General features: G+C 40.5%; 1 protein-coding gene across 1 annotated transcript; it reads left to right on the top strand.

The window, feature by feature from the left end:
* Positions 1–3,918: 3,918 nt before the first annotated feature.
* On the top strand, positions 3,919–10,514 carry LOC145906231 (uncharacterized). The gene is made up of 9 exons (XM_082993657.1): positions 3,919–4,145; positions 4,589–4,690; positions 5,392–5,556; positions 6,225–6,368; positions 6,686–6,847; positions 7,400–7,555; positions 8,123–8,374; positions 9,051–9,259; positions 9,422–10,514. The coding sequence occupies exons 1-9, from the start codon at positions 3,957–3,959 to the stop codon at positions 9,693–9,695; spliced, it is 1,653 nt and encodes a 550-aa protein (XP_082849783.1). The 5' UTR covers positions 3,919–3,956; the 3' UTR covers positions 9,696–10,514.
* The last annotated feature ends 2,724 nt before the right edge of the window (positions 10,515–13,238 follow it).

A 13,238-nucleotide genomic window follows, 5' to 3' on the forward strand; every position in this document is an offset into this window, starting at 1 on the left:
TTTCACACGAGCGCGGATTTTCAGCGTCGGTTTCGCTGACGTTTCAGAAGTTGTTCAGACTTATATTGGAATGTGAAGTTTGCCATGATTTCGCCCGTTTTCTAGAACTTACAGTTTGCCCCCGTATTACCCGTACACCGGAACGTGGAATTTGCCTTAAAAAAATAACATTTTGTGCTTACTACAACGACCACGTGTTGACCCTATTTACAAGGTTTTTTATCTCCTCAGCGTCCGCGTTTGGCATTTGTGCGACGTCAATGCGTGACGTAAATTGCCCCTCGTACGGCAATGGTAAGTTGAACTGATACTTTGGGAATACGGAAAACGTATTATTCGGAACACACCCGTGTTATTTTTCTCTTTCGATACTTGGTTTTGTTTTGTATACCCAGCAACAAGGTGTAACATTACGTGTCGACACCTGTATGGTAGATTGCGTGTGCAAGCCTGCTGTTACGTCACAAACAAAACGCGCCGAAATTGTAAATATCAACGACGACTTGTTTTCCAAAAATAAACCTACGGTTGTTTTGGAAATAGCCGCGGTGACATATGCACAGTTCGTGGGTGACTGTATATAGCTCTTTTTAATTATATTGGCACAAAAACGTTTCGTTCGTGTGAATTATTTGCTGAAGTTTAAATGAAATATTTTCAGACGATTATGTGAATAATTTGCATACAATGTCGTTGTTGTATTTTTTTTCGAGTTTCTGACGCCACTTATGCATGCAAATCACACACGTCGCTTTGCAGCGCACTGAAGGCGCGTGACAGCTCATGAGTGACGTTCAGCACACAAGATCCGACCTATCATGACCATGGGAACGTTTCGGTGAGTACGTATTATTTTTGTTAGGTTATTTTCGCAAAATCATGCACATTTCCTATGACGATTTAACAGTGATTAATTGTTTAACTGTGTATTTATATATGGCCACGTACGACCTCAAGGCTACGTCTAAATGCGAGCGCAGTGTAACGCACGACATCATTCGCATACATTTCAGCACTTGTGTTTAACTAAGGAAGTCGTTTGAATGATGACATCAATCAATTCTGATGATGGGTTTCAGAGGATTGCCAGAACATCGCCTTACGCTAACGGCAAACACTTATTTAAAGTCTTTTCTTTTTCCCAATTTACATTGCGCAATTACGTTCTTCTGAATAGCGACGCATTTTTCTGTTTGTCACGTCACAATGGCACGCAGCTTCCATTTATAAGCGATTTCCCAGACTTGTATGCGACTTCTCGTGATGCTTGAACGAGACTTGTAAATTAATAACCCTTGTTCTTGGAAAATACTTAATCTTTGATCCACATATAAGTTTGCATAAAATTTAAATACGTGTGAATGTTAACGGTTAGGCGTAAACAAAGCAAGCACCTGTTATTTTTGGTTATAAATTTCAATTGAAATACTGCATTAAATTGTAGCGTTAAATCCACACTGATTTTTATGTGACATAGATTTATATGTGGATCAAGTTTGGTGAAAACTTTGTGACCCAAAGTAATATCACCTTCCACTGTTCTTCACATCATCAACTGCTCGTATAACTTCCCTCAACGCAATTGCGTGTGTTGCAGTCATGTGAAACATGTCCTTTCTCCCTTGTGGGCACCCGTTTTAAAAGCACCAACCAGTCCTCAAACTCTCTTCTGTAATTTCTGGAAGGTAGTGTTGTTTAACACGGAAACTGATAATACACTATAACACAGTCAGTTTGCAAACCTGGTCCACGTAACATAGAAATCTGTGCGAATAATAACGCTATAATTTAGTGCAGTACTTCAATTCAAATATACAAAAATAACGGGCGGTTCCTTTGTTCACACCTAACCATTACAATTCTCACAAATTTGGAAAACTTTGCGACCCGGTGTAGTAGTTTTTTCCGTTTTGAAGTGTAGTCAGGGCGACACCTTGCGGCATACAGCTTTTGGCCAATTAGCAATCGTGTTTTCATGTGCTTGAAAGACATATATTTCAATGAGTACACGGGAGTTATGCCCAGCATATATCATTACAACGGTCACGAAGTTATGGCTTTTGCGGCATAACACAAAAAAATCCAATCAAGTCGTCACGCAAAAATTGGTTTTGACCAAACAACCGCTTTAAGGTATGATATTGAACAGCAATTTTTTTTGGACGTCGAACACTTTGCCGTGAGGTATATTTTTCTTGGCTTGAGAATTCCTTCAAAATTTTTGTGGCGAGACAAAACACAAAGGCGAATAATTAAAATGTGTGGATAATGTCTCAAGTCTTACGTAGGTTTTTTTGCCCGAGGCCAATTCAGTGTTTGCAGTCAAGCGTGAGCAGAGTGTGGATTGAGATGCAGGAAAACATGTTACACCCGTGCGAAACTCTCATGTTGGCATTTACTTACAAGATTAATTACAGAGCCACTTTTGGGAGTTGTACGTAATTAAGTAAGGTCAGGGCCAACGTTTTTACCTATGTGCCCATCAGTGCAGCTATGGTGAGACTTACAACGATCTTAACAGCTATATAGCCGAGAAGGCTTCCACTTTGTGGTGACCATACAGTTGCTAACCATTAGATATCAAACTAGGTTTCACCTGCCAGAAACCAACCAAGGTGGAAGCCCTGTGGCCAAGGAAAATACTAAAACCAACAGTGCCGATGTTCATTTTTGCCTTGAATTCGAAGTTAGACATGTGGGGGTTTTTCTCAAGCAATATGTCTGAAACCTAACTGATAGTAATATAGGCGGGATAACTCACAAGGCATATTTGGATTATCCGACTGTGATGCGTTTCCTGTTTGAACCTGTGTAATGCAGACGGATGAAACCGCGGTGTAAAATTTCCAGATAAGTAGCAGGTTACATTGTTGCTCATACCGGAGCGCACGAATATGAACTGCAGCCCGCCAAACACACGTCCCGCCTACATGGAAGTGGTACCGCCAGAAACGACAGGACCGGATCAACAATATTGTAATAGGCCCGTGGTTTTCGGTTAGTTGAGATTGTGTAACGTGCAGGAGAAGTCGCAGATTTATGTGAAATGAGATGTTGACCGTTCGCAGGCCTATGAAAAAAAATAAATGTAACGGTGGCAGGACCCAAATTTGGAGACCATATGAAACCACAGGTCGACCGCTGCCCTATTGTGGCCCCCTTTGGAATGCATGGGGTATCTCGAATGGTATAAGCCCTGGTGCACCGATCCCCTCTACTGGGGCCTAATTGTTCGCACGGTGAATCTTAACGCTTTCGTGTTGTTTTAGTTGAAATTTTGACTGAAAGGCAGTTTTTTCCAGTTGCAAAATTTGAAAATGCTGAAAAGGCGATCATACGACAAGTAAAACTTAAAAAAAAGTGAAAAAAACAGGCACTACGTGATAAGCCCTGCGACATAAGTCATCAGTCACGTAATTGGGCGGGCAGACACCCCCCCCTCCCCCATAGCTAATGTGTGTTTAAGTGATGCAAGTTATTTTAGATTCGGTGCCCTGAGAAAACCATCAATCACGTTCGCTAAATACATCGACTTAGGCAAAGAGGGCGATTGCAATTATATTCGATGTGGTTCCAGGCTGATAAAAACACATACACACGTCAAAAAGTGGCTTGTACACGATTTCGATTGAAATAGCGATAGACGCCGCAACGTTATTCACTGCTTACGCGGTGATGGTATCAGCGTGGTACCTTTAAAGCTTTAAACGCAAAACTACCCAAGGCGCATCAGACAGTGCTGCGTTAAAACATCAGGTGCTTCTGCTGCAACGTCATTGATGCAGGTCTTAGCCCTTTTAAGTCATTGAAGTTGCATTTGCGTTGAGTGTTAATCTGCATGTGCGCGCGGCTGCCCGTGCTTTGTTTTTATTCCGGTACATGGACATATAAACCGGCAAGCATTTGTTTCAAGGTATTTCTAAGTCGTGTCCCTGTATTGTCGTCGAACCGGCAAAATGTTGGCACTTAAAAAGGCGTTGGCCCAGTTGCTTTTAACGTTGGTTATTTTTATTCCCTACCTGCCTCTGCTTGTGCTTGGACTTGTCCTGCTGGCGGCAAAGCTGATTGTTTTAAAGCTCCGTCTCCTAACTGGGATTGGTTGCCAAGTGACGGGCACAGTTGGAAAGATATGCTACAAAAACCCGGTAAGTACGTTGTATTAGAAAAAGTAGTGGAAGAAAGGAATGCGTACGTAACGATAATGCCAGGGAGTCGCAACGTGTATTGTGTATAGCCAGGGTTAACCAGACATGCAGGGTTGACAGACCGTGCTTATTTCTAAGATTTTGTGCGAATTTTCAAGAGAAGTGATGTGGAAAATACAAATGTTTCCCTTTTAGATATGTGAGCTTATAGTAATTAATAACGCCTCCCAGAAATTGGAAAAAGTGACTAAAATAATTACAATTTTAATCGAATTCGACATCCAAAAGCAGACAGCTTATTTTTTGCCTAATATCGATGGCATAACCGTGTGTATGAAAAAAAGACCGAGAAAAAATTGCCGAATAAAGCTAACGTATTCGACTGATTTTGTTTCTTTTCAACTGGGCATACTTGATATAAGCTCAATAAAGATATTTTGTAGATTTCAGACGTCACCAAGGTATCTACGTCGGAGGAATACGATTTTGTCAAGTGGCGCAGCCCCTTGTATGTGCTGCGAATGGCGATAGGAACACCTTGGGAGGTAAGAACGTTTTGCTGCTCTCAACACCTTGTCATAACAACGTGATATGCAGGGCGTGGATTTTTATTATTTTTGTCATGTTGGAACATTAGAAACTCAAGAAAAACGTCACTTTTTGGCCTTATACCGCAAAGTGTATCAGCAAGCCCTATACGCCACAAAGCTAAGCGCGATCAGATTTTCCCCATTAATAAGACTATATTCCCTTGCAAATTGCTGTTAGGTTCCAAATTTTCTAACGAACGAGCTTAACGACTCATTTGACCATAGACTTCACCTAATGCCACCGGAAAACCTTACATAAGGTTTCATCACGCGTTGTAAATATTCGCAGAAATGTTACATGCAAACGCCTTGCAAAGCAGGACTGCTTACGCCCTTTATATTAGATGGCCTCAGCTCTCTTAATCCCAGCCTTTGCTGTAACGTATATTGTTTGGATTCCTAAGGTTTAAAAGAATTAACATAATTTAATCGGATGAAACGACTGAGAATATGATATTATTGAAGAAAGTAACAGGAAGCCTGTTGACATGAGGCATATTTGCCTTAGAACAGACAATAAACTCTAAAGTGAGTTTCACTTAGGAACGCTACGCCTACCCTAAAGCGTTACCTGTTGCGACGTACGTTGCAATACCAGTAAACCTTGTGTTGTTAACATACAATAATTCGCAGTATTCACGATGTTATTTTCGCAGGCTGCTCGCTACTTCCTGGGCCATCATACACCATCGTTGGTCACTGACGCCGAGTTGATTTCGGCCCTGACAAACACAGTGTTCGCCCATTCCGTGGTATGGAACGAGGAACTTCATATGCACACCTTGAGCTTTGGAGAGTTGGAAACCTACAGTCTTTACAGAGTTGGTTGATTTTTTTCTTTCACTGAAGTTTGGCCGTGATTTTGAAATGGTCTAATCATTTTAAAGCAAGATTTTTTGGTTAAATATATGTATACCCACCACGATACAAGTTCAAAGAAAACATAAATGCCATTGCAGAGATTGAAAATGATCTTTCTAACCAACTGCAATAGAAAATAGATTATATAGAGCCTTAGGTGTTCATTATGTGACACTTTGATAATCCAGTGCTTTTGATTAATGACTAAAATGCTGCAAACGACGGATTCATCAGCAGATTGCATAACAGTAAAAAGGGTTGCCAGAATGTAAATGATAATTAACTTATATGTTGTAGTAACATCTTATATGGATATAATGGTTATATAATTGGGTCTCAAAAGTTGATTAATCGACCATGGTTTGTGTTTATCGGGTAGGGTAACCATGGGACAGAAAAACTCGAAATTATATCGGAATCGACCAGTTATGTAAGAAAAAACCTTACATAATTTGTCGAAAGAATCAGATACGGAGTCTTTGTTGCCTGTTTGGTGATGCTGATAGATATTCAAAGAGTTACAACAAGGTATTCTCCGAAAAATACATCAGGAGACAATTGTATGCTTGAAAATCTTCGCTGGACAAACTTGCTTTCGTAAACAATAATATCGACATAATTTGTACAGAACTATTTCTGGGACTGCAGAGAAGTTCGATTTAGCAAGGATCGAACCAAAATCGTCATCATGATGTCTGAAGATAGAGAGGCGCATTGGCCGTGTTCCGAGGACGAACTGCCCGATTGGAACTTGGCAAAACTACACGTCCAGGTATGTTGTTGCAGGGGTATCTAACTACACGGAATAGAAAAGTCAAAACTATATGTTAATCATTATAAGCAAACGTTTCCGACACACTGTGCTCATCATCAGTGCTGTGAACTAACCGACTGAGTTGCTACAAAGCACTAATGATAAGCACAGCAGTATTCAAAACGTTTGCTAACAAAGCATATTAGCTTTGGTTTTCTTTTCCGTGTAAACTCCAAGTTTTTCGCACGTAAGGATTTTTAATTATCATCGTTGTTCAGTGAAGTGTAACGTTCTTTCCTGTAAAACCACCCTTGCGACCTTCTTTGTTGTTCAAGGTTTGCCTGACTTTCTTTGCACCGGGTCTGAGTCACAACCACGTTCACTTCGTCTTTCCCTCCACAATGACCGTGGTTGCTAAACAGGTGCTTCCCCCAAACAGCTTCTTGCTGAGGTTGTTGGAACCGCATTTCCGCTTTACCGAGAGGATCAACTTCCAAGTACGAGTTTCAAGTACACTTATTGGGAAAATCTATTGGGAATGAATATTGGGGCATTCTTGTATTGTCACCAGTGTAGTCGACCAACGTTTTCGATTAAAACAGGGGCAGATTCACATATTTTCTGTAGGGGAGTGGGTGACTTTTCTAAGCGAAACTCGTTGTGACGCATGAATGGCGAATTTGGGCGCTACACGGGTAAATGACCTTATATGCGCAGGAAAAAGCACGAAGTGAACAAGGAAAATCAATTTTAGTGTCACTGTAGCGTTTTTTTTACTGTCATAACATACTCTAGGAAAGGACCACATTTGTTTGCTATTTTCATTAATTATATGTGTTACTACACTTTTTTTTTCGGACGGCTTTACGTGTTGTTTAAGGTCAGCTGGTCATTAGCCATCCGTTGGTAAAGTTTAAGTTCGAGCGTCATGTTTTTAAAGACAAACCTCCGCTTTCGTGTATACTTATACTCGTTTTGCTTTATAAACTTTTTAATTCGAAAATCAACAAAAAAAACTTTCGGAAACACGTGATATTTCCCATATGCAGGCTCTCCAGCTAAACAGGTCCACGGACAACAAGCACACCTTACTAGATCGATATTATTTCCTGTGGAAATCCATCCCTATTAATCTCGAGCAGTTCGTCGCCGGTATTTCTCACAAGTGCCACGTCTACTACCACAAGTACAAGAGGGAAAACAAGGTATTCGCTACTTTGACAAAATTGTTATTTTACTCTCAAAACTTAATTTACTCGAAATTGTGCTTAAGATTGCACGAAGTTTTGTAGAAAGGCGACTGTGACTTAAAATCCGTGGTATTTTTACTCGCTCTTTCAAGCGGAATGAACCAAAAACCCTTGCTTGCTACGATTTCCAGGCTCAGGTTGATAAGAAACGTTAGTATAATAAAATTGTTGCCAAAAGAGCCGTATTGCTGATAGGTATATGATATGTTTCCGATTTCCGTGATGTACAAATGCCCATGCCTTCCTGCGTCTATAAATGACCACGGGGTACACTGGCATCGCAGCCCAAATTGCAGCAGTCGATTTTCCCGTCAAGTCAGAACGAGGTCTGAAAATTCAAGCTCCCGGCGAGGTTTGAACTCTCGACCCTGGGCTAACCAGGCCCAACGCTCTACCAACTGAGGTACAGGAGCTCAGCGGTTTTGCATGGGGTATATTGTGGTCAAACATGCAACACTTATGTGATGAGCGGCAAGCTACACTTAACCTTTCAAGCATATAATCACGATACCTTACGTCCAGAAAACCGACGGATCTCCCCAATATAATCACCCCCACTTTCCACCCGAGTACGTCCAGCATGAATCTTACCGCGATCTCGCGTATCTCGACTTTCTGGCCGCTTACTACGTTCCTGTGCGGAAATTCGTGCAGTCTGTGGCTCATCTTATTGACGATCAGGACTGGGAAGAAATGTCAAATGCGATGGCCAAACACGTCCCCGGAATCGAAACCGTTGATAAGGTGGAAGTGATCGCTACGTTTATTCACCAGGTAATGCCGAGTAAGCATTGTTTTGGGGGTTTTAAATTGCGTATGACACGGTTAAAGCGTTGTACAGCTTTATTGAGTTGTAAAGTTAAGACTGACTCCACGAGTCTACGCAACAGCAGCAAAAGAGAAAACGCGGCGAAAAAGGCAATTAAATCCGCTTCGTTAAAATGCGGTAAAGTGAGCGCTGCACGGTCATGGCAACTTTGCGTAAAGCTAAATGTACAACCACAATAAACATAAATTCAGTATTTCGGTTCTACGTCAACTAAAAACTATACGAAAAGTAAGTGAAGCAATTGTGGCGTTTTTTTCGATTCCGTTTTACGACAAAAAAAATATACGTTTGGAACTACTGCAGATTTTATTTCTTTGGGAAAACAGTAAAACATAATAGTGCGGAGTTATACTACAAACTCTTTACTCGCTTTGTGGAATTAGTCAAGAGTTGCTGCGTTGTATTATATATCCACCCCATTTTTTGTAGTATAATTCCGCATTATTGTATTTTATTGTTTTCACATCATTATTATTCCATCCCATGACTATACTATAAGAGGCTCGTATTGGACCACACGCGTTTTCCTCAAATAGCTGTTGAAAAACTTCTTCCATTCTTGATAACAAGCGCAGTTACATAAGAAAAAACTAAAAACTTAACCAACCCGCATGAACACAGGTTGCTGTTGTCCATTTCTGCGACCACGAAAGTTACCTTCGACTTTTCGCCCGTCGTCACGGTTGCATGGCTATCCGGTTCCCTTACGAACCGTTCAGCAGCGTCCAGCACTGGGACGATATCCTGGATAACGAACCCCATCTCACCGCCAAGAAAGTGAAACTCAACCCGGAGTTGCTGCTGCGTGGAAGTGACGTCATGCGTACAAAGTAGGGCCCTACTTTTTTTTCGCTTTTTTGTTGTATTTTTCTCATAAATTATTAGTTTTCTCGTAAATTATGGTCATGCCGTCGTAGTGGCCAACATGCTTATACTCAGCTTGATATCATTTTGAAAAATGAACTTAACCTGAATACACCCCCCATATATAGGTGCTTCTTCAACTGTTTTGTCGAGTACATCCAGAGTCCCGTGCAAAATTTGACCTTGCTCAAAGTCAAATACAACTTTGACCCGAAAAAAGAGGGTGGAGCTCTAGAGGCTGCACACAGATTCTTCGAGAATCTTCGCGAGGTGGATAAAGACCTCCAGGCTCACGACAGTGGCTCTCCGGTCGTCGAACGCAACCTGAAGGACAAGGATATTATTCCCACTACGAAACAACTTGTACCGGTCGAGGAGTTCATCGCCTCTGTGTGTTTTTAGGTAACAATGCTTGAAGGGAGAGTCGTGAATTGATGCATTTGTTTTATAATCAGGAACGTTTTTACTGTTTAATGCGGTTTCTGTGCCGCTTGTTTCGTTGTTTGAAGCGATTTGAGGCCGCTTTCAGGGGAGCTGTGCATTGTAAAAAGTAGCACTGGAAATTACTGTCGCATTCGTTACTTACCAGTTGCAGTAAACAAACTTTTGATGCAGACAGCGCACGCACAGCAAAACGAATGCATATTGAAAACAACTTCCCTCATTGAAATATCTCATATCTCAAGAATTTCATTAAAATTTGCCGAATTGCAATAATTGAGGGCTCTGTCATTGACAATTTTCTATTAAAAAAATAGCCATTTTGTCCGTTCTGGTAATATGTGTCGTTTATTTCAACTTCGAAGTGTGGTTCATTTTCCCTGTATCACGTGCTTCCTTACGTGACAATGTTACACGTCATCATGATTGAGGTTGTTGGCGTATGCAACAATTACCATACAGCAGTTATAGCTTGCATGGAAAATGTTCAACACCATTTTGCCGGCTAAAATTGCCCAGTGATATCAGTTTGGTTCACACACAAGCTGGCCAAGCATACATAGAAACGAAGTCTTTGTTTTCGTTGAGCTGCCATTCCAAACCGTCAACGTTGAAGCTCAGTGACAAAGGGTTTGGACTCACAACTTTTTCATACTTACATAACCTCCCGGAAGTGTAACGCCTCGTACATGTGTGTTGTAATTCGCACGTGTACGCATATGTTGTTCGAATTTGTGCCTGTTAGAAAAAACTGTAGTGTTTCTGTAGATTGTATATCCATAAAACACAAAATCGCATGATGGAAAATAAACAAGATTGCTAGTGTTGTTGTTGTTGTTGGTTTGTTAACATTAGTCCCTGAAACGATACTTTTCGGTTTGTTATAAATATCATATCGGTTTACACAAGCAAAAAACTTTTATTCAAAAAAGGTAAGGTGTATGTAAACGATCCTAAATTCCCAAACATCATTTTTTGCTTATATTCGCAAAATTGCTATAGTTTTATATTCGTAGACAGGAGGTTACTTTCAATTGATAACACTCAATTCTTAATTATGGTGAATTCCTGTGACCAGGGCGCTTGTGTTCCAGTCTTTTCATTCATTCCAGGCACGGTAATTTGAAACTACAGTTATATGTACGTTGACGCGACAAATCAGGTACTGGCAACCATCTCCGTCTCCGCGTCCTCTTGCAACCCGACCACATCCTAGCAGTACAATTGTTTCTTCGCCGCCGCTTTTGTTTCGTCATGAATGCCCCCGGCTGGGATGATGCGCTTTTTTCAAAGGAATGGGGGTGCGAATCGCGCGCGGCAAACTTTCGCTAGCAACGCGAGGGTAATTCGATACCGGCTGTTCGCACTGTCAACGGATGAACGAAGCAATGAAATCAGTTAGAATGCGAAGAAGAAAAAAAACTGTTCACTGGTTGCCGCTGATTGGGGGAGGCTGGATTCTTTCTTTCCGTTCAAACAGGTTTGAAATGCGGCTGGAAAAAGGGTCGTGTATTCCAGAACTAATATCGTGCGCTGCTCTGTCGACTGTGGTCATCGGAATAGTTTGAAAAATTGGTCTGTCAATCAGCAAATGCAGTGAGTCCAAGGGCGTTTCATTGAGACTGGTATTGGATGCATTATCACGTTGGAAGGAGATATTGCACTAGTCCCGGTCTAATGAATCGCCCGCTGTCAACTTCTGACTAGAAACAAGCCAGAATATTGGACACGCCTTTCCCAGATGGAAATCAACTTCATGTTATTATAAACATACAATATGAGCAGTGGATGGCGCGTATGTGTAGATTGCAGAACGCTTAAAATTGTTTGCAAATGCGCTGAGGTCTGGATCTGTGCATTGCAATAACAGGTCGAATGTATTGCACTTGTCCCGATCTAAGCGCGTTGTTATGGCGACGGCGATGATACAGAACGCTGTAATTTTTTACTTCACAGATAAGACAAACGTTAAAATGATTAGTGGCGATTATGTTGTATACAATTTAAAAATAGATTAGGCTTCGCTGGTGAAAACTGAGGTCGAACTACTATTCTCTTTTGGGACAAGCATGATCTGCTGCAAAAATACTTTGAGATGAAGTACCTTGCTGTACTATAACGATTGCGGTGCGTGCTTTTTACAAACAAAAAGGTGTCGCGGAGTACAACAGAAATCGCCTGCTTGTGGACTTTTATGCGTCATTTTCCTTTTCATTTGGTTGTGTCATGGGCTTCACACACTATAATCGCTTACTCATTTTTCCGCTTTTGTGACAAATATACCAGATGCATTTACATGGCTTCACATTGTGTTTATATTGTGTTGTTTGCGAATAGTTTTGACCTGTTTCGTTGCAAATAAAATGATGCACGTATTTATGTTGGAGTCGAATGCCAGATATTCAAACGTTATACTACGAAAGAGCCTGTATACCACTCATAAAACGCTTCGCTCTTGGGTTGCATGGTGACAACAATGGTTTCGAAATCTGTTGTTTGCAGTGCAGAACAATAGTGTTTTGCAAAGCTGCAGACAGGGTGTGTACACGCACTGTTTCGACCTGTAATAGTGTTTTGATTAAGTTTTTCTTTTAGCAAAAAGAACATTAACAAATAAAAATATCAGTTGCAAATAGGGATGTCATTATTATCATTTGGAAAGTAGAACTAAAGAAATTCAATGTTCTATGTAACGAAAGGATTGTGACACACTACAATTCTACTGTTTTCAGCCGGTTATTTTACAAATATACAAAACTATAATTAGCGGAAGAACATTACTCCTTGATAACTTTAAATGGACTTCTGAAAATGTAGGCTACACTATTTTATTACGCGCTGAAAAACTGATTAATTTGACAATGAATGCATTTCTTACAAACCGTGTAAATAAAAATATATTGAAACTAGAAAGTTCCGTACCGTCTCTAGGGGGTGCTGTGGAGCGGTTAAATTAAAAGTGTTTTCAAAATCAAATTTAGATTTTTACCAATCAACAATAGTTTGTACCGTTGTTTTTCAAAAGCAAAAATAAAGCATATGGGACAATTATATGTACATTAGGTGCAGTTTCAATGGCCCTACATTGATATTTGAACCAAAATGCCGATTTTGCGATTGTGAATAAATTCGCGGCTAAACACTGTCCAGGAAAAAGGCTGAGCCTTGCCGCATTGTTTTTGGGGTATTGTTAGCGCGGGATTTGTGGTTGAGATGTTGGATCTTCAAGATTTAGGATAAAAATTTGTGAGGACAGAATCTCGCTACTATCTTATTTGTAAAAAATTCCTTTTGCAAATGTTTATCGGGACTTGCCTCAAAATTTAAAACCCACTCAGAAAACCGAATTTTTAAATGTATTTTTTTTGTTTTTGCACGGCAATATTATTTGATAGATTGTTGCTCAATATTAATGTTATTGCACTCCAAAAATATTGCTTAAAAGCTATAGTCAACAGTCATTATTGCAATTGATCGTGAACCTAATACAAGGAGGCCTGGAAA

Source organism: Ascidia mentula, chromosome 6 (assembly GCF_947561715.1).
Source record: "Ascidia mentula chromosome 6, kaAscMent1.1, whole genome shotgun sequence".
Taxonomy (NCBI): Eukaryota; Metazoa; Chordata; class Ascidiacea; order Phlebobranchia; family Ascidiidae; genus Ascidia; species Ascidia mentula.